General features: G+C 42.2%; 1 protein-coding gene across 9 annotated transcripts in view; it reads right to left on the bottom strand.

The window, feature by feature from the left end:
- Positions 1 to 20,598, bottom strand: part of GTF2I (general transcription factor IIi) — a 240,633-nt gene extending 220,035 nt beyond the window's left edge. For 8 of the 9 annotated variants that reach the window (XM_029612153.1, XM_029612156.1, XM_029612158.1 and 5 more), the window contains exons 1-3: positions 20,333 to 20,598; positions 14,700 to 14,810; positions 5,206 to 5,344 (exon numbers count right to left, since the gene is read on the bottom strand). In XM_029612153.1, coding sequence (XP_029468013.1) covers positions 5,206 to 5,344; positions 14,700 to 14,795 — 235 coding nt within the window. In that variant the 5' untranslated portion in view covers positions 14,796 to 14,810; positions 20,333 to 20,598. The remainder of the gene's footprint in view (positions 1 to 5,205; positions 5,345 to 14,699; positions 14,811 to 20,332) is intronic. The other variant, XM_029612162.1, reaches the window with a different exon arrangement.
- Between the last annotated feature and the right edge of the window lie 347 nt (positions 20,599 to 20,945).

Genomic DNA, 20,945 nt, shown 5'->3' with positions numbered 1-20,945 from the left:
GGGTGGTAGGGAGTATAGTTATCATTTGTTTGTCAAGTATTGTCAGGGGTGGCGGAGTTGGATTGGGTTTTTTATCCATGAGTATTATTTCAGTTTTGTCAAAGTTGATTATGAGTTTCAGGGAATTTAGGAGATGTTTGATTGAGATAAGTAGTTCTGAGGTTTTCTTGTAGGTGTCTTCAATCGAATTTTGTATAGGAATGAGGAGCTGAATGTCATCAGTGTAGAGGAGGTGTGTGATTTCATATTCTTTTAGTAGTTGGCAAATGGGGAAAAGGTATATGTTGAAAAGGGTGGCTGATAAAACTGATCCTGGAGGGACTCCGGTGTTGAGGTTGATTATTTTTGATAGGTTGTTGTTGATTAATACTTGGTATGTTCGATCAGATAAATAGGAAGAAAACCAACGTAAGGTATTGCCAGTTAAACTAATTTGGGATAGTCGCTCCAAAGGTCAAGAAGAATGAGCAAGTATTTTTCACCTTTGTCAAAGCCTCTTATAATAATGTCAATTAGAGAGATGAGGATTCTGTGTTTAGGTTTTTTCTAAAACCATATTGGGATGGAGGTAGGATGCTGTTTGTCTCCAGATAGTCATCTAGTTGAGTGTGCACGACTTTTTCAATGGTTTTGGCTATGAAGGAAAGGTTTGATATGGGACGGTAGTTGGAAAGGATTTCCAGATCTAGATTGTTCTTTTTAAGGATTGGTTTGATGACAGCAGATTTGAGGCATTTGTGGTAGTTGCCTTCGGTCAGTGATAAATTGACAATTTTGGTGATGGTTTTTGATATGGTAGGTTCAATTGATTTGAGGGTTGTTATTGAGATGTTGTCTAATGGATGGCTGGCGGGGTTCATTTTATTTATTATAGATTGAATTTCAATGGTGGAGGCAGTGTCAAAGTTTGACCATGATGAGGTTATCTTGTTGTTAAGTTTGGTGTTCTGGTTGTTGTTGGTTATGTTGAATTGGATTAGATGAGATATTTTGTTGTTGAAGAAATCAGCAAAGTCATCACTTCCGTGTTTGGTGCATGAAGACTCTTGGGTGGTTTTGGTAAGTTTCTAAACTATTGCGAATAACATTCTGGGGTTATGATGAAATTTGGAGATTTTGTTGGAGAAGAATTCCTTTTTCACATTGTTGATGATATTTTTATATTGAGCTAAGTTATTCCGATAATTATTTAGTGTGCTAGTATTTTTGTTTTTCTCCATTCTCTTTCTTTTATTCTGAGTATGCGTTTGGCAGTTCTGATATTTTCGTTATACCATTGGTTGTTGTGTTTAGGTTGTTGTTTAGTCTTTGTAATAATGGGATTGATGTTGTCTGCAACTTGTTTTGTGATGTTTAGCCATGATGAGGTAGCGTTTTCAGAGTTAGATATATTGATGTTGTTTAATTCGGATTGAAGAGTTTTTTGTAAAAGTTCTATGTTGAATAGTGGACGGTAGGATATTTTGTTTGGGGTGATTTGAGGAGGTTTAATATTGAGGTTGGAATGTAAGTTAGCTTGGATTAGATGGTGGTCGGACCAGGGTATCTCTGTGGTGTGGGTAGAGAATGATTTCCAGATTTCAGTGTTGACAAAAATGAGGTCAATTGTGTGGCCTGCTTTATGAGTTGGAGATTGGATTATGTGTTCTAGATATAGAGTTGAGAGTGATCAATGATAGTTTGGCAGGTTTTGGAGTGAGTTGGTAAGTTGAAAAGTATGTTGAAGTCACCAAGTATGATTATGGGTTTGTTGAGGGAGATGGTGTTCATAATATATTCAATTAGAGGTGAGCAGTTTTTATCGATTGCTCCTGGAGGACAGTAAATGAGGCATATTTGAAGTTTTGGTGAATCAAATAAAGCAATTTCAAATGGTGGAGGAATGTTAGATGGGCGAAGTGTTAGTTGCAGGCTTTTTTTTAGATATAAGCATTAAGCCACCTCCTTTTTTATTTTTTTCTGGGGATTGAAGAGGTGTTGTAATCTTGGTTGGATAGTTGGTTTATTAGAACGGAGTCCGTGTTTTTGAGCCAGGTTTCCGTAATTGCAATGAAATCTGGTTTGTAGTCACTGAGTAGGTCATTGAATAGAGGGATTTTTTTTTATTATAGAATGAGTATTGATGAGTATGAATGAGAGAAGCATATAGTTTGAGAGCTGGATATGTGTGTTGTTTTTGTAGTTTATTGGTTGATTTAGTTTGTGTGGAGGTTTCAAGGATGAATGTTTCTTAGAGGATGTAGGTTGATTGTTTGGAGATGATATCTTGTTGTTCATCTTCATATCTTTTTGAGATTTTGAACTGAAAGTTGATTGAGATAGCAATATGAGAGTATAGCTTGCTTTTTAAAGGCAGTTGTTAGTGATGCAGTTTTTTTTGGGGTTTTGTTTTTTATTTAGTGTTTGGGAGGAGCGGGTGGAGAAGGCAAGGTTTAGGAAGGGGGTGTCTTTGAGGGCTGCGATGAATGGGCTGCGCGAAGGGGCGCACAAAGGGGCCTGCTCCTTTGGATGCGATCCTTCGTCGCACGGCGCCTGGGGTGAGTTTAAATTTAAACACCACTCACCTGGTCCCTCCTCTGACGTCAGGGGGCTGGCTTCGCTTGACAGGTGCTGGCTTCGCTTCAAGATGGGTGGTGCTGCTGAAAGGAGGCCTTTCTGAGGCCTATGCTGCTGGTTGGAGGCGATTTCGAGGGGGGGGGTCAGTTTGTTAGGCTCCCTCGATGCTGGAGGTGTTCAGGGAGGCCCCTGCGGAGCTTGGCATTAGTGAGATGTTAAACATGCAGGGGTCAAACAAAAAACATATTTGACCCCTCCCAGCTAAATTCCTTTGTGAATGATAGAGTAAGACAAGATTCCTCCCCTACACTGATTAGCTCCTAATACTGTGTTCCGACTTTAGGAATTTGAGAGCTCACATTAGTGTGGTGAAGCTTTTTTCTTTCATTGTCAAATTTGTTGCTATTTGTTTTGCATATATTCTATTGGATTACCCCCATTATTTATTTATTTATTTAACAACTTTTTTTTATACCGACATTCGTGGGTACATCATATCATTTTACAGTGAACTAAGAGAAATACAGAGAACAGGGACGGGGGAGCCTCAACTAGGGGGGGGAGCAACTAAACAGAGAAAAGACAATAGGAGCAATAAACTTAGGTAGTGGCAATAACAGGGAGTATAACGTTATGTAAGTATATAGCGGGGAATAAACATAGCAAACATTATAACATTAAAGTAGTATAGCATAAAATAAGAATAAATAAAAGGGAGATAGGGTGGAGGAGCAGGAAGGATTAGAGAGGATTATGCTGGGAATATGCCTGCTTAAAGAGCCTGGTCTTTAACTTTTTTCTTAAATTTGTACAGGCAGGGCTCAATGCGAAGTTCAGCTGGAAGAGCATTCCAACGGGTGGGACCTGCAACTGAAAGGGCTTGTTCCCTCGTAGAGGAGAGGTGGGCGTTCTTAAGGGAGGGAGTGTAGAGGATGCCTTTGTCGGTGGTTCTAGCGGGGCGGTTATGGAGGGTGAATCGCAGGGGCTCTTCAAGCCAGTTGGAGTTGTGGACTAATTATGGTGAACTAACAGAGTATAGTTGAGATGTGTACCTATAATAGGATTGTTTTGTTTTCTTTTAAATTGTTTTTGGTCTCTCTATATCATTTCCTGTCAAGTTTTTTTTAACTTGTTAACTGTCTTAAAATTATAAATAAATAAATAAAAATCATGTCAAATAGTACAAGACAAAATCTAAGTGTCCTATCAAAACACAACAAATAGAAATCCAACTCTAAATACCGAAGTATTAAAAAATAAAATTGGAACCAAAGCTGAAATCATCCATATATATCGAAGTACCTGAACGTACCATGAATACCTACAGTACCTGACTGTAAACTGCTTTAAAAGTGCCAAAAGGCAGAATGTAAATTAAAAAAAAAAAAAGGGTAGTCAGTTGAAAAAAAAGTTCAAATAAAGATGACAGTATGACAAAGGACATAGATCTGGATTTAAAAAGATGCATAACCGCAACATACAAAAAGAAGGGTGACAGTCATTCAGTCAATTGTCTGTGCCTCAACTGGTACATTAGAGAACGCATCTGCTTCCGATTTGTGACCTTTGTGATGATGGTATCTCATGTCAGACCACAAGTCTTCATCTGTTTCTCAACTACTTGACACCAAATCTCCTTCTGACGGCCACGTCTACACTTCCTATCTGGTGCCCAGCAAAGGGCAATTCTGAGCAGTGCGTCAGGTAGCATTCAGCCCACATGCCCAAACTTTCTCCAACTTTACCTTTTCACTGTGTGGACAACAAATTTGGCATTTGTCTTCTGAGGCAGCTCTAGTTTGAGATTCCTGTTGGCCAAAAACTTCCAAGGATCTTCCACAAGAACTTGTTTTAGGAACAGCAAAATAACCCTGTGCACTTCAATTTCTTTGCGAACATTAATACTTCTCAATTTCTTAATGGAAACCCCTCAATTTTTTAATTAGTTTCAACGTGCAAATCCTGTATCCTTAAAATACACTTTATAAACTCAGGCTACAGATGGTTCGTCACACTAATCATTCATTGAATCCCTGTATTGACCTACCTGTGTTTACTTTGTAGAATTATACAGTAATAGTAAAATTATAGTAACATAGTAATTACAGCAGAAAAAGACCAGATGGTCCATTCAGTCTGTCCTGCAAGTTTCCTATGGCAGTAACTTCCACTCCATGCAGGATACCCCCCAAGCCTTATGTTATAAAACATACCAAATTAGGAAACACATCTCTCAATCATACTTTAGAGTTTAACACATAATATACTAATGCAAACAGTGTATCAGTTAAGACTAAATGAAAAAGATCCTCATAACGATTACAGAAACATTTACACCCATTTTGAATTAACCAGTAAAGTTTCTATCCTGTAAATGTGCTATTAATGCTTCTGTAAGAAAGCTGCTATACAAAATAAAACTGACTTGCAAGTTATTATTGGTGGCTCTCTTAAAAAGACACTTAGGAAGAGCATACATAAATGACTTATTCGCCAACCAGTACTATTAGTATTGTAAGACACCAATTCTGATAAAAACTTTGAACCAAAAGGCAAATTTTGCACTCTGAACATGTAAAAGTGAAGAAGCAAAAAGGCTGCGAGTAAAACGAAAGGGTGAACAATTAGAAAATACATTCTGAAACTCACAGTATGAGACAAAATCGTTCTGAAAATCCTTCCTTGTATCAGCAAAGGCTTTTCCTCTTTCCGTTCCAACTACAAATACATCTGTTTCATACACAGCAACACAGGCTACTTCAGCTTTAGATTTGGCAAGTTCTTTACACTACAAATGGAAAGAAATATAAACTGCTATGAATACTAAAGATAAAAATAAAAGTGGCAGTATTTTTACAGTTAATCATGAAAACACAGTTGAGACAAACAAAAACAGACCAGGGGTAAAAACAATTCTCTAAATGAAAGATCCCCAAATTACAGCCCCACTGGCCCATATTTGGCCGGCCTACCTTTCTAAAGCAAAACATCCGGCATCGTGCAGCCCAGACAGGAGCATCATGGTACAAGAGAAAAAAAATAATTTTTGCCACCAGAAGTAAGGGCTACAGCCTTGGTAATGTGTCATTGAAGGGTGCGAAAGTCTCCTTCTACCCCTGCATGAAGCACCCCCCAGGGCCAGCTTCTAATCACCTGGCACAGATGTGACATGGTGAAGACGCTGAGAGAACTTGTTGCTGCTGCTTATGCAGAGGGAGGGAGAGAAGTGCAACAGGAGCCAGCAGGAGGAGAAGAAAGGGATACATGCTATTAGGAAGACATTGAAAGGACCTGCCTCTGCCTCCAACGAAGGGAAACAGAGAGGTGCAGCAGAAGCCAGCAGGAGGAAGTGGGATACATACTATCGGGGAGAACCACATGGTGGAGAGAACGCAGCATGCAGGAGACATACTGGATATGCCGATGAGGACCTTCTGCTACCGAGAGTGTCAGAGCAGGAGGATCCACTCATAATGAAGAGAGAGGGAGAGAAGTGCAGCAGAAGCCACAATTGGTAGGAAGAGGCTACAAATCAGTTACTGGGAGGTAGGGGGACTAAAGAGGGGGGAAAATGTTGGCCATGGCTGAGAGGGCAACGAGGGAGATACTGGGTAGACAAGAGTGTCATCAAAAATCCTTCAACTTCTAAAAAAGATTATCATGTTTGAAAATAATTTATAATGGGAGGGTAATTAATGTTCAGTGTGAGAATACCACTGCTGTCCTAGCATATACATGTCTGTGAAAAGAACTATGCTCCATTAATTCTACATATCCAAAAGGACTATTGAAGAAATTACTTACCTGATAATTTCATTTTCCTTAGTGTAGACAGATGGACTCAGGACCAGTGGGATATGCCAATGCTACTCCCCAACAAGGTGGGAGGCTGCCCGTCGTCCAGTCAACACCGCACGTGCAAAGGCTGCGTCCTCCCTGGCCTGCACATCCAGACGTTAAAACCTGGAAAAAATCTGTAAGGAGGACCACGTCGCAGCTCGGCAGATATTGATGGGAGACAACAGACTAACCTCTGCCCATGACACTGCCTGAGCCCTAGTGGAATGAGCCCTAACCTGAGTAGACAACGGTTTTCCAGCATCCCCAAACGTGGCTGTGACCACCTCCTTAATCCAATGAGCTATGGTAACCTGCGAAGCCGAAGCGCCATGGATAACATACAAGCAATCTGTCTTCAAAAAGACTCAAAGACCTCCAGATATCGCAAGACAAGACGCTTAACACCCAAAGAGCGCAAAAGGCAAAACTCCTCCATATCCCTGATCTTATCCAGATCTGGCAAGGAGATGGACTGATTCAAATGAAAGTCCGAGACTACCTTGGGCAAGAATGATGGAACAGTAACACAAGTAACGCCCCCAGAATCATCCGAAGGAATGGCAAGACAAGGCCTGCAGCTCAGAAATCCGATGCGCAGAACATATAGCCACCAGGAACACAGTCTTCAAAGTCAACAACCGTAAGGAAAGGCTACACAGTGGTCAGAACAAAGATCCCGCCAAAAGGTCTAGCACCAAATTAAGACTCCACAATGGAACTGGCAACCTCAAGGGAGGCCTAAGATGCTTCACTCCCTTCAAAAAATAGATCACATCAGGATGAGATGACAAGAAAATGCCATTCACCAGACCTCTGAAAAAGGCAAGAGCCGAAACCTGCACCTTCAAGAAATTAAGGGCCAAGCCTTTATTCAATCCATCCTGCAAAAAAACCAGAATGAGAGGGATTTTAACTGAACGAGGAAGAACACCCCGCTCCTCACACCAGGCCTCAAAAACTCTCCAAATCAACACATAAGCCAAGGAAGTGGAGAACTTGTGAGCATGGAGTAAAGTGGCAATCACAACAGAGGAATAACCACGCTTTAACAGGCGAGCCCTCTCAAGGGCCAAATGGTAAGACAGAAGCAAATTGGATCCTCGTGAAGAGCCAGTCCCTGCTGTAGCAGATCCATGTGCGGTGGAAGACAAAGGGGGACCTCCACCAGGAGACGTCACTAATCCGCATACCACGGACACCTGGGCCAGTCCGGCGCCACCAGGCATACTAGCCCCTGTGGCCTTCGATCTTGCGAATTATCCTGCCCAGCAAGGGCCACGGAGGAAAGACATAAAGCAATCTGTCTTCTAGTCAGCCCTGTACGAGAGCATCTATTCCCAGGGACCACAGATCTCTCCTATGACTGTAGAATGGAGGAACCTTCGCATTTCGAGAAATCGCCAGCAGGTCTAGGAATGGAAGGCCCCAGCGATCCACAATCAGCTAAAACAACTCAGCTGATAAAACCCATTCTCTGGGTCCAGACTCTCCCTGCTGAGAAAGTCCGCTCTTATGTTGTCTTTTCCTGCAATGTGAGAGACCGAGATCATCTGCAGATGACCTTCTGCCCATTCCATCAGCTGGTGTATTTCCTGCGACACTTGCTGGATCTTGGTTCCTCTCTGGCGATTGAGATAGACCGCCATCGTCGTGTTGTCCGACATCACACAAACCGCTTGATTCCGCAGCCTGTGGATGTACTGCAAGCATGCCAGTTGATTCGCCCGGCCTCCAGGCGATTCATGTTCCAGTGAGACTCTTTGGCATCCCAGCGCACCTGGGATGTTAGCTCCAGACAGTGAGCCCCCCAACTGTGGAGACTCGCATCAGTCATAAGTACCAACCAGGCCAAAGAGGACAAGGGAACTCCATTTCTCAGATGATCCGCCTGCAACCACACTGGAAGTGGGAGCAGATTTCCATCGGCAAGTGGAGCCGAACCGTGTAATCCTGACACTGCAGGTTCCAACTAGATTTTATTTATTTATTTAACACTTTTTCTATACCGAACTTCACGGTAATAACCATATCAGATCGGTTTACATCGAACAGGGTAAGAACTGAGACAAAATAAACATATGAACAGAAGCAGCAAAGTTACATTCAACAAGGAGGGAGAACTTGGAAGCTTAATCAGCTGGAAAGAGAGGCCTAGGATAGCTGAGAAATATTAATAATATAATAAGGTAAACGGGCTGGCGCTTGATGAACTTAGTGGTATAAAGTTCCATCATTCCTGAAGGGAATAAGATCATCTAGTGTGTGTCCGGGGGGTCTGAGAAGGCTTGGCGGAAAAGCCATGTCTTAAGTTTTTTCCTAAATGTAGGGAGGCATGGTTCCATCCTTAGGTCTGAAGGGATGTTATTCCAAATAGTTGGTCCTGCAGTCGAGAAAGCACGGTCTTTGGTCGAGGTGCGGCGCGTGGCTTTAGTTGGGGGAGCTTGTAGAGTTCCTTTGAGGATTTCTCTAATCGGTCTGTTGGAGGTATAGAGTTTGAGGGGGATTTCGAGGTCGAGTTGAAGTTGATTGTGGATGGATTTGTGGATTAAGGTGAGAGATTTGTGTAGGATTCTGAAGTTAACTGGTAACCAGTGTAGGTTTCTGAGGATAGGTGAGATGTATTCTCCATGGTTGGTGTTGGTCAAAATTCTGGCTGCGGCATTCTGAATCATCTGTAGTGGTTGGGTGGTAGAGATGGGTAGACCTAAGAGGAGAGCGTTGCAGTAGTCTATTTTGGCAAATATCAAGGATTGGAGAACTGTCCTGAAATCGTGGAAGAATAGGAGAGGTTTGAGTCTTTTAAGAACCTGGAGTCTGTAGAAGCAATCTTTAGTTGTGATGTTGATCATTTTCTTTAGGTTTAGGCGATTGTCGAGAATTACCCCCAGATCTCTTACATGCGTATGAGCAAGCTGGGTGTTGTGGAGGGGCTGTGGGAGGGAGTTATCGTGGTCGGGGGAGATGAGGAGGAGTTCGGTTTTCGCAGTATTAAGGACCAGGTTAAGATTGTTGAGGAGGCTAGAGATGGATTGTAGGCAGTTATTCAGTGCGTGAGAGCTTTTGAGATGGATTCTGTTATAGGGATCAGAATCCGCATGTCGTCTGCGTAGAGATAGTGTATTAGTTTGAGGTCTGTTAGCAGTTGGCAGAGGGGGAGGAGGAAGATGTTGAAGAGGGTGGGAGATAAGGAGGATCCTTGTGGTACACCAAGGGAGGAATTTGTGGAAGGTGATTCTTTATTATTAATTTTTACTTTAAAGCTTCTGTTGCTGAGGAAAGACTTGAACCAATTGTGGACTGATCCGGATATACCAATGTCAGATAGGCGATTCAGGAGGATGGAGTGGTTGACGGTGTCGAATGCCACCGAGATGTCTAGCAGGACTAGTAGAAAGGAGTGGCCTTTGTCTATTCCCATAATAATGTGGTCTGTTAGTGAGATGAGGAGGGATTCTGTGCTGCGTGATTTGCGAAAGCCATATTGTGATGGATATAGGATGTTGTGATCTTCTAGATATTCTGAGAGCTGGGTGTTTACCACTTTCTCCGTTAGTTTAGCTAAGAATGGGAGGTTAGAGATGGGGCGGAAATTGGCTAATTCTCTAGGGTCTAGATTGTGTTTCTTAAGGAGAGGTTTAAGGGAAGCAGTTTTAAGTCTGTCTGGATAAATCCCTTGAGATAGCAGACAGCGCTGAAGAGGATGTATATGCATCCTTGCCCATGGCACCACTTCCAGGATAGCTGCTATCAAGCTGAGTACCTGTAGATAAAACCACACTGTCGGGCATGTGGTGTTCATCATCTGACACACTTGAGGCATCAATCTCTGGATCCAAACTTCCGGTAGGAAAACTCTGTCCTATCCCGTGTCGAACAGGAACCCCAGATACTCCAATGACTGGGATGGTTTAAGATTGCTCTTGGTCAGGTTCACCATCCAAATGAGCTCCTGCAATAAGGAGATCACTTTGCACGTCACCAGGCAGCTCTCTTCCTGAGATTTGGCTCGAATCAGCCAGTCATCCAAATATGGGTACACCAGGATTCCTTCTTTTCGCAAGGCCGCCGTTACTACCACCATAATCTTGGAAAATGTTCTGGGAGCGGTGGCTAGACCAAAAAGCAGCACCCGAAACTGATAATGGCGACCCAACACCACAAAGCGTAGAAACTGTTGGTATTCCAATCGGATGGGAAGAGGATTGGAAGAGGATTTATCAGGCAACAACCAACAAGGATTGAATTACATAGTCTGGGTAAACAAATAATTATGGGTGTAGCTTGCTTGTTACGGCGGTTACTACCCCGAATCAATTAAGCCTGATACTTCACTTGGAATACATATCCAGCACAACTCACTGCTTCAACGGCAGTGGGGAATACAGAAAAGAGAAATTATATTCAGACAACAACCAACAAGTACTGAATGGCACAGGCTGGGTAAACAAATAAGCGTGGGAGTAGCTTGCTTATTGCGGCAGTTACTACCCCTAACCAATTAAGCTAGATACTTCACTTAGATGCAGCTCCAGCACTGCTCTCTACATCAATGGAGGGGGTGGAAGGTAACTAGAACCAAAAAGTTACTAATAAGGGCCAAGAGTAACAGATAAGTATGAGAAAAAAAAAAGTGTGAAAGCTTGCTGGGCAGACTGGCTGGGCCATTTGGTCTTCTTCTGCCGTCATTTCTATGTTTCTAAATTCCCCCTACTGCACAGCCATTATCACAGAGCGAAAGGTTTCCATTCGAAAATGAGTTACCTTCAAGTGACGGTTGACCCTCTTGAGATCCAGGATGGGACAGAAGGAGCCTTCCTTCTTGGGCACAACAAAATAAATGGAACATCGCCCCATACTTTCTTGAGACATGGGCACCGGAATCACAGCCCTCAGTCTGAACAGACTTTGAAACATGAACTACATTGCCTGCTTCTTCTGTGGGGAGCGGCAAGGGGACACTATGAACATGTCCCAAGGAATACTGTGAAATTCCAGTGCATACCCTTCACATATCACCTCCAGGACCCACTTGTCCGATGTGATCGTGACCCACCTCACATAAAAGAGAGAGAGAGATGACCCCCTATTTCCTGTTCCAGAAAGTGGGTCGGAAAACATTCACTTGGTAGCTCGGGAAGGTCCACCACCCAAAGCCTGCTCCTCTCTTGGGCTGTCGGGGACGAAAGAACTAAGACCTACTGAAAGGCTGAGTTCACTGAAAAGTTGTCCCTCTGTAGGGACGAAAACACCTGGAACCCCAAAGGGGCACTGTAACTGTTTCTTATCCTCTGGCAACCGAGGTACTAGAGACTCGATCCACTTACTAGCCAGTTTCTTCAACTCGCTCCCAATAAGAATGAGCCTTTAAAGGGCATCTTGGTAAGATTGGCTTTGGAAGCTATGTCAGCTGACCAATTTCATAACCAGAGTTGACGCATGTCCACTATCACCGAAGCCACTCCTCTGGCCGAGGTCCAGACCAAATCACTGTCTACATCTGCTAAAAAGGCAGCAACAGGCTCCATAACCACTCTGCAATTCCCTCCAAACTCATCAACCTCCTAAAAGAGAAGCAGACAAAATCTCACCACTAGGGTGCAACAGGAGGCAATCTGTAAATTCATCACCACTGCCTCAAAGGCTTGCTTAAGAATAGCCTCAATCCTTCTATCATGTACATCCTTCAAGGCCACTCCTCACTCTACGGGGATAGTCGGCAGCTTAAAACTGGCACATACTAGAGCATCCACTTTGGTAAACACAAACGGTCTCTCACAGCCAGATCCAGAGGGTACAAGCCTTCCAATGTCTCACCTCCTTTAAAATTTGCCTCTGGGGGCACTCCATTCCAGGTTAGTCAATTCCTGAATGGCATCCATCACAGGGAAAAAACACAAGAGGCTTTACATATGGAACCAAAATGAGATTCTTCCTTGGCTCTGACATATTATCCAAACCAGAGACACCCAGCTGTTTCAAAGTCTGGGAAATCAGGGCCGGCAGTTCATCTCTATGAAAGAACCGCAACATGGTTCGATACGGTTCTAGCCCTGAAGGAATTTCCCCATTCTCCAGGGAATCAAGATTGATCTCATCAATGCCATCCGAATTCCTGTCAGGAACACCTGCAGGGAGCCGAGGCGAGCCCCAGTGCTTAAGCATAGGACTGGAAGAGGGAGGAGCCACCGGTTGAGGGTTCGACCGGACAGAAATGGGGGAAGTGGAGGATACACCTGAAGAAAGGCTTGTAAGCCCTGAAAAAATTCCACCCAAGAAAAGGCAGCCGGGTCCAGACCAAGCGCATATGTGTGCAGAGCCGACGCACTGCGCACACAGTCGGCCTATAGCAGAACATGCACAAGATTGTGCAAAAACGGCCGCCGCAGCCTACCACGCGGCATGCAAGAATAAAGCTCAAGTGCAGGGTCTAGCCCACCAGGGGCCACTCAACCCGCCAGGCTGCCCAGTTCCCCAACCCCAATGGGAGCGGGAACGAACGTCGGTACAACACGCCAAGAACAGAGACCACAGGAAGTCCTGAAACCACTCTGTCTCTGATTCAGGGTAAAACTTTTTTAAACCTTACACCAGAACTCAGCGCTCACCAGCTGAGTACAGAGATGGTCTCCGGCTGTGAGGGGAGAGGGCATCTGCCATCACCAACGTGCACGGCCTCCTACACCCACTGCTTTCTGCTGAACTAGCAGCTAAATCCATGCCCGGAAACCTAACTACTGGACCAAGGCACACCTCTGAGAGACCACAGAAATCACCTCAGGAATTCTCAACTGAGGGAGAGACCTTTAAGTATCACCGCAGGAGAGTGGGGCTTTTTCTTAATTTAGAATTTCAAATTTCTCCTTCCAAAAAGCTCGAAGCAATCCCCATAGGAAGATGTATGTCCACCAGCTGCAGGAGATGGAGAATACTGGCAGGCTGGTGTCACTGCGGGAGTATATATGCTGTGATGACAGTTTGCTCCGTCTCCATCTGCTGACAAGGGAGCATAAACCCACTGGTCCCAAGTCCACCTGTCTACATGCTAGAAATTAGAATTCACCCACATCTTGTTTGTTGACTCTTAATCCTACATGTCTGAAAATAAATTTAAGTTAGTTGAAATGTGAAATTTAAAGGTGAGGCATGTGAAACTCAAAGGGGAATATCCCCTCCTGCTCAGTAAATTCTGAGAGGTATCATTCTGACCCTCTTGGCGATTTGAAACTTGCTATGTGGCTCCTGTTCTGAAAAATTTGGGGATCCCTGCTCTAAACTATGAGTGCACTCATTTAAGATATTGGTAGTGTTAAGCAGAAGATGCAGATTTGGACTGAAAAAATTTCTCATTATACCCTGAGTCAAGATGGTTAACTGAGCAACTTTCTTCTAAGGAGAAGCATCTTCTTGTCAAAACACTTGAGCAATCACACAGGGCAATGTGGAAAAGAAAATGGACAAATAGATATTGAAAGGCATCTTTTCAACTAGCCCCTTGACTTGTGAAAGAGAGGTGGGAGGGGAGGGAGACAAGATCATTACTAAGGGTGGCTGAATTATAGCCCATAATACAGGGTCTGGAAGGAGCACTAGTGCACGGCTCCCAGCCTCAGGACCACTGCTGCAATAACCAGGCAAAGAATAGTGAAAGAATCTATTAAAACAGGAGGAAAATACATAGATAGTTATGAATGATGGCTGACGACTCCAAATCCTAGCTCTGGTTCAAATTGAGTTGGAAGGAAGAAAAAAAAAAGAGAGTAAAGAGGAACTACCAAGCTTAAAAAAAAAAAGGGCACCTTTCCGGTTCGACTGCAATCTTAAAACCAAGAAACAGTATGAAAGATGCATGCTAGCATCAGGAAGAACAGCTTAGGATGAGGGAACAGCCTCACAGTTAAACTAATGAGCTGGGAACCAGGATACCTGGGTTCCAATCCTGCTTCTCCCACTGGCATTCCATGTAGCCTTCTGCAAGCCATTATTTCTTGTAAGTTCAGGTATGTACACAGACTTAAGGCTGGGACTTGTATCTGATTACAGTTCCTGCAGAGTGCTATTTAAGTGCCGAAATAAATAAACACAAATATTGCCAATTAAATGAGTAAAGCAAGTAAGACCAGCATTACAGATGATCTTTTGGAAGCCAAGATATAACTATATCTATAAATGTCCTCCTCTTGCCAAGCACTGTTGAAAACAGAACATTTCTAATAGATAATAGATATATAGTCAAGCTTTGCATTAAATGTATCAAGATAAACGACTGCAATGTTTAGAATAACAAGTATGTATTAATATCCTACCATTGACTCAAGGGCAGACATTAGGAATGTTACAACCATTCTGCTCTCTGAGGATGAATTATTGGATGGTGTAGCTGGCACTCCTGGGTGTTCCATTATTCCTGTTAAAAACTTAAATTAAATTAACTGTATTAATATTTGTGGAACCCATGAAAAATCTCAGAAATACAGTACCGTGAACTCCAACCATATAATTTCATCTATCTATCCCAGATGTGTTAACTTCTGCCAATAATACCTTTAAAACTTCTGAAGCTGGAGGTATATGAAGGAATTAAACTTTTCGATGGTGACAACAGCAACTTTTGCCAATTAATTCTTCAATAAAACAAAACACCCCATGTTTCTCACTCTTTGTCTAGTCCTTCCCAATGGCGTGCTCAATACCAAAGTCATTGCTCAGAGCAATACCTGAACATGTTCTACTGCTGCATGAAGATTTCTTTATCTTTGTACATTACTATAGCCTTTTAAAAAGTTATTATTCAGGACTTTCACTGGCATGCTACTTTCTGTGTGTAACAGCATCATGTGATAATTCTTGTAACCTTTCAGCTTCTGCTTCATGAGACCGCTGAATTTATTTCTGAGCTGCATCTGCAGCCAATCTGCATTTTTTCTCCTGTCTCATTATAGCAAAGACTTCTGACAACCCTATCATCATTCATTCTATTCACCGTTACTCAAGACTCATTTAAAAAGGCAACCAAGAGCGCTGATTAGTCTAGCATGTTGTTGGACATACTTACAAACTAATAATACTATGGTTTCTAGAATGACAAAATGTATTACTTTTCTTGGAAGATAACCTCATAATAGATTCATGTGACCTGTTACAGATAGAAAGCTGCTCCTGAGTTGACATTCAATTACCATTAGGTCATATTAGAACTGTTGCAACCAACCACCTTCAGTACCCCTTTGACAGTAGTGTGAAATGAACAACTCACAAAAAAGGAATACAAAGAGCTGTGTGATTATTAGATCGTTATCTTCAAAAAATTGCAATTATTTTTTTAAATTAGAAGTTATATGACTTCCTGGTGGAACTTGGTTGACAACAACCATCAGCTTACACATGTCTAGCAACTGAACCTGTGATTCTCTGTCCTCTCAGCTGCCAAACTGTAAGGGCCTCAACACCTGTGAAAAGGACATTTCAGACTTCAAGTCATCTCTAATTTCCTATCCAGTATGCAGTATGCAAATGGAAGCACACAGATTAGGAAAAAAATTGGATGAATCAAAGTATGAGATTTCCTGAACTAGCCTGCTAAAGTCAGAGGCAATCAAGGATGAAGGAGAGTATAAAGAAACAGTAACTACCCAAGCATCTGGTCCGTATTCTGATTTGGATATAGTTCTTGACACAGTTTCATGTAAAGATGTGCATGAAATGGATAAAGCGACTGAATCTCTTAACTCAGTTAAATACTGTGGATCATGTTCTTTTATTGAAATGGCTGAGAACCTTGGGATTAAGAGTGGACTTTCTGGCTTGGTTCACTTCTTTTTTGAGTAACAGGAGTCAATGTGTGTTCTGGGAATAAGATTTTTCAAAATTTTATTCAGTGACTCATGGGGTACCCAATCATCTCCCTGATATTGTTTATACCTTTAAGATCCTCTCAGTAATATTTGATACTAGTCCCTCCAGTTGCAGAGGATTGTTTGCAGTGTACTTGAGTGTTGGCATTCACTCCAAGGATTTGGAATTAATCTCAGTTAGAACTTCGTGAAAAATGAAATTATATTCAATTTAGAAAGTAAAAACAAAGATATTTATCTCATGTTTTGGTTAAAACTGGTGGGTTTATGATAATGGGTAGGCTGACTGTATCGACTGTATTTTGTATTTATTGATTTTATGTATATTTGTATTACTGTATTTTCATTAGCGTACTCCGTTTTGATGTTCTGAATGAAAGCGGTATATTTTAATAAATCAAATCAAATGTAAGAGTTGACCATGAAGTCAACTGACATATATGAACAAGGGACATTTATATTGGTAGAGGCACAATGATGTCTATAGTTTAGGTGGATACCTGAAAAGGCGCATACACCTTGGTACCAGAACAGATCAACATGTATGGCACATGAGACCAAAGGTTGCAAGATGCACACAGATAACTTCTTGCCATAAAAATGTGAACACCCTAATTGGTGGCCTTAACCTATGGGTCACTTTGGGATGTGTCACTCAACAGGCACAAAAGATTTCAAGACAAGGCATATCCTTAACTCAGCTGCATAAACCCAGTGTGTGTGTGTGGGGGGGGGGGGGGGGGGAGGAAAATTCTAATAGTATGGATTGGCCATAAAGAAGTATGAAGCATAAAAATGTACAGTCCTTTTTATTTCATTATGACAGCATAATGCACTATTTGGAATCTTATCTTATCTTCTAACAAGATCTTATATACCCCTACTGCCCATTATTTTCAGGACCAGTTTTGAGTTTTAATTTATTGCCCACATGTGCTTGCGTGGTGGTGGAGAGTCATTTTGAAAAACTGCAATCTGCTTTATGTTACCATGTCTGGAGTTTAGTAATATTTTTAGCCTGTACAAAACAGAGATATAGACCTTAATGGTGACAATAAAAACATTTTTTCCAATTTCAAATACAATTCTCCTTTTGTTCTGCTAGGATTTCTCTAATGAAATTGGGATGCTCTATTTACCCAACTCTTGCTTACTGTACCTTTCACCTTTTCTGCCTTTCTTATCTCAACTGCTGCTTGCCTTCTTGACAAACCTTTTAGAATCTTTAAGGCAGTGGTTCAAAATTGGAGTGTACACTTACTTTGGTGTTTAAATACATAAAAATACCTTAACAGGGTTAAAAGTCTAAAGATTAAACTTCTTGTCATGGCATGTGGCTCAAATTACATGGCTCAAGGGAATTTGGCACAAGCTTATACAGCCGCTTCATATCTGGCTCAAGCTTGTGGTGACCAAAATTCATTAGCATCTGAAAGCTGCCTGTAGCCTATATGTCAAATATATTTAAGAATATTCCCTGTAATAATATATTTCTAATTGACAACTTTAAAACAAAAATTAATAAAGGACTCAAAAGGATTCCGATTTTTCGCTAGTGTCTATCTAAAGAGACCTCTAGCAACCTCATAGCAAGCTTAAAATCACTATCTATCAGTGCTTGGAAAAGTAATAACCAAATACTATGTAACCAAATTTGGTATGAACTTTGCAAGAGGACTACTGTAACAAAGTAACAGAGTAAATGGTAATAGATAAAGGTCAAAATGGCCTATCTGATCTGCCCAGTTGAGATCCATCTATTTAGATAGAGACACATATAAATTCTCATATGCAAACCAACACCAACTCCCTCCCACCCCTTGTCTTCTACACAACCTCTCAATATTTTGCTGTTTATAGTGCACAAGAAAAAAAGTATACTTCATGAACTATCTCTTAATAAAATGTTACATATGATTACTAAATAAATCTAAAGAAGAAAATGTCACTTTTGCAAAAGGCAATTTTTTTCTAATGCTTTCAAGCTATCTGAATTTTCTCTCAAAATATACACCTGATATGCCAATGCCTCATTATGATAAAACCCATCAATCCCTGAGCAGTCTAGATGTGATTTAAAGCACAACTATAAATAAAAGGTCACAGCTATATATTTTGTATTGCTGTGGGTTTTTTTTAAACTGAGGAAAACGAAAGAAAGCTATGAAACTGCCAATAACAATTCCATCAGCTACTACCAAGTAAGTTACAAACACAATATTTTTCATTTTACTAAAATACTTGGGGATAATGTCTCTTAACATCCAACCACAATAGCAAATTGGCGTAGGACCCATAAACTCAAATTAAATACCAACAAATCTGAAGCACTGTGGGTAGAGAAGGGTTATCCAAGTTCAAATCTTAGAATTGTGATTAAGAATGAATGTATACCATTATAATCATTCTGTATGAAATCTGTGGGCTTGATTTGAAGTGATTATCTCAAAATGTATCAAAACATTTGGTGCTTTGTGTATGGCTATTATGGAACAGCTTACCTGTTTAGATTAAGCAGCAAAAGGATTATTTACGTTATTATAAGGAAGACAAATCTTAATTATTTTACCAAGCATTTGTTGAGGAAGAGCAGAAAGATGGAGGGGTTTTGTTTTTTTTTTATTTCTCTGGAGTAGAGAAAGGTATAGAGTTTCTGAACATCTATAAGTTGGCATTCTTGCTGATATTTATTAACAGTCTATACTTGATAGTTCTTGGATATGCTGATGGTACTAATGGATATTAACACTTGCAGAATAGGGGTTTGGGAGGGAGGTATATGGGTCTCTCTGCATGGGGGTTGGGCTGTTTGTACTTAGTTTTAAATGATTGTGTTAAAACGTACTAACAAAGATGCATACTGCTGACAATTGGTTAAATCACATAGGTTTAATTTATGTTGGGGAATATATCTTTCAATTTCTATGACCTTACCAGAGACATAATTAATAAATGTAAAATTCATACTGATCCAAAAACTGTCTTCCAAGTTACCACTACTGAGTGTCAAAGGGCGAACTTGGCCAAAAAAATAAACCAAAACAAAAAAGCCTAAACATTTGGCAACCACTGGGTTAGAACATCACAGGGACCCAAAAACGAAATATCAAGATTCCAGTACTCCCACTAGTAAGCTCATGAGGGCTGGTCACAAATGCATTTAGCCCAGTAAAAAGTTGTCACCTACATCTTGTTTGTTGACTCTCATTTCTATTTTTTGGAAAAATAGGTGCACATATATTGGACACATGGCAACAAATGCAAAAAAGGGGGTTGAATTTGGCCAAGTGCGAAATCTGACGCCTTGACCATTGGATCCACTACTCACAACCCTGGCTACTGTCCATTTGCGCATCCTTCATATACATTCATAAGTAGGTTATTAAAGTTTATGAAAGATGTGCAAAGAGATAGTTACCAGGGTTGAAGCCTTGACTATTGCAGAGATGGCCCTAGAGCCAAGTCTACTGATACTCAAGGCGGGTGACAAACCCTTCGCGCGGAGCCTCCCTAACAGGACTTCGTGTGTGGCTCAAAAGGGCCCAAGGAGCATGTTCTGGGACCAAGGGTTACAGTTACTGTGAGGAGTGGGGAGAAGGGGAAGGAAGGACGATTATGAGCGGAATACGCAGCCCTCCCACCCCCACACTAGGTCATGGGTGCAGTCGGTGCTATAAAAGCGGGAATGGGCCGTCGAAATTTCCCGCTCAACCGACACTGACACACGCTGGCTGTCCTGGGGACAGGAAAGGGGACCGCCTCCCCCACCCCATGACCAATCAGCGCGCGCGCCTTCTATCCGCGCGGCGGGAGGTGGCCGCCCTGGCTACCATGGGCTTGCTGTCACCCGTCCGCATCTCATCGGATGACGGGCAAACTACTTCCAATACACAAACCAATAAAGAGAACTGTACTAAATAAATATGCGCACAAATAAAGAACCCTCTTTGTCCCCCCGCCCGCCACCCCTTTGCAGAGAACGCCCTCAGATCCGCACCCGCCGCGGGCCCCGCGCGCTTCCCACCCCTGACCAGTGCTGACAGCTGGCCCCTTCCCGTTACTCGGTCGCCGAGTCTCTAGCTTACCGATTAGCGGGGGGGAGAGGCGGCCCCCGTCCTGCAGAGCTTCTAGGAACCGCAAAGCCTCGGCTAGGGAGGGGGAACGGGGGAATACTGGGTCTAAACACGGCGCCTTTACCCGCAGCCTTTACGGCTTCATCGCGCTTGCATGCAAAACTAATTTAATGTATGTATGATGTTATTTTATTAAAAAATAAAATAAAGTAAATATTTTGTTTTAATATCTCTTCTACCCGGAGAACTAGCTGCACCAAACAAGTCTTCGGTCTATTTTTTTTTTTTTAGTCAAGCAGCAGTGCGCATGCTTGGAACACCGCAGTGCCTAATGGGATTTGTGGTTTTTGCAAATGCAGACGCACGGCGCTGCAAAGACGTAATAGCGGCAGCGTGGACTATGAGTCCCATCATGCCGCGGGCTCACGACATTGGGCGGACCCTGAGAACAAAGCAGGAGCGCTGCAGCTGGTTCTCTTGCAACTGACTGGAGGAAAATGGCTGTAGATCGCAGCTCAGCCTTGACTCTTGCATCTCGTTCTTCCTTTGTCTCATTCATTTTTTTCTCCTATAATTTCGGCACTGGTTAGTTGTGGTTTCTGATACAAAAGGGAATAGGACTCGG

Source organism: Rhinatrema bivittatum, chromosome 8 (assembly GCF_901001135.1).
Source record: "Rhinatrema bivittatum chromosome 8, aRhiBiv1.1, whole genome shotgun sequence".
Lineage (NCBI taxonomy): Eukaryota > Metazoa > Chordata > Amphibia > Gymnophiona > Rhinatrematidae > Rhinatrema > Rhinatrema bivittatum.
This window is presented reverse-complemented; position numbering and strand designations above follow the sequence as displayed.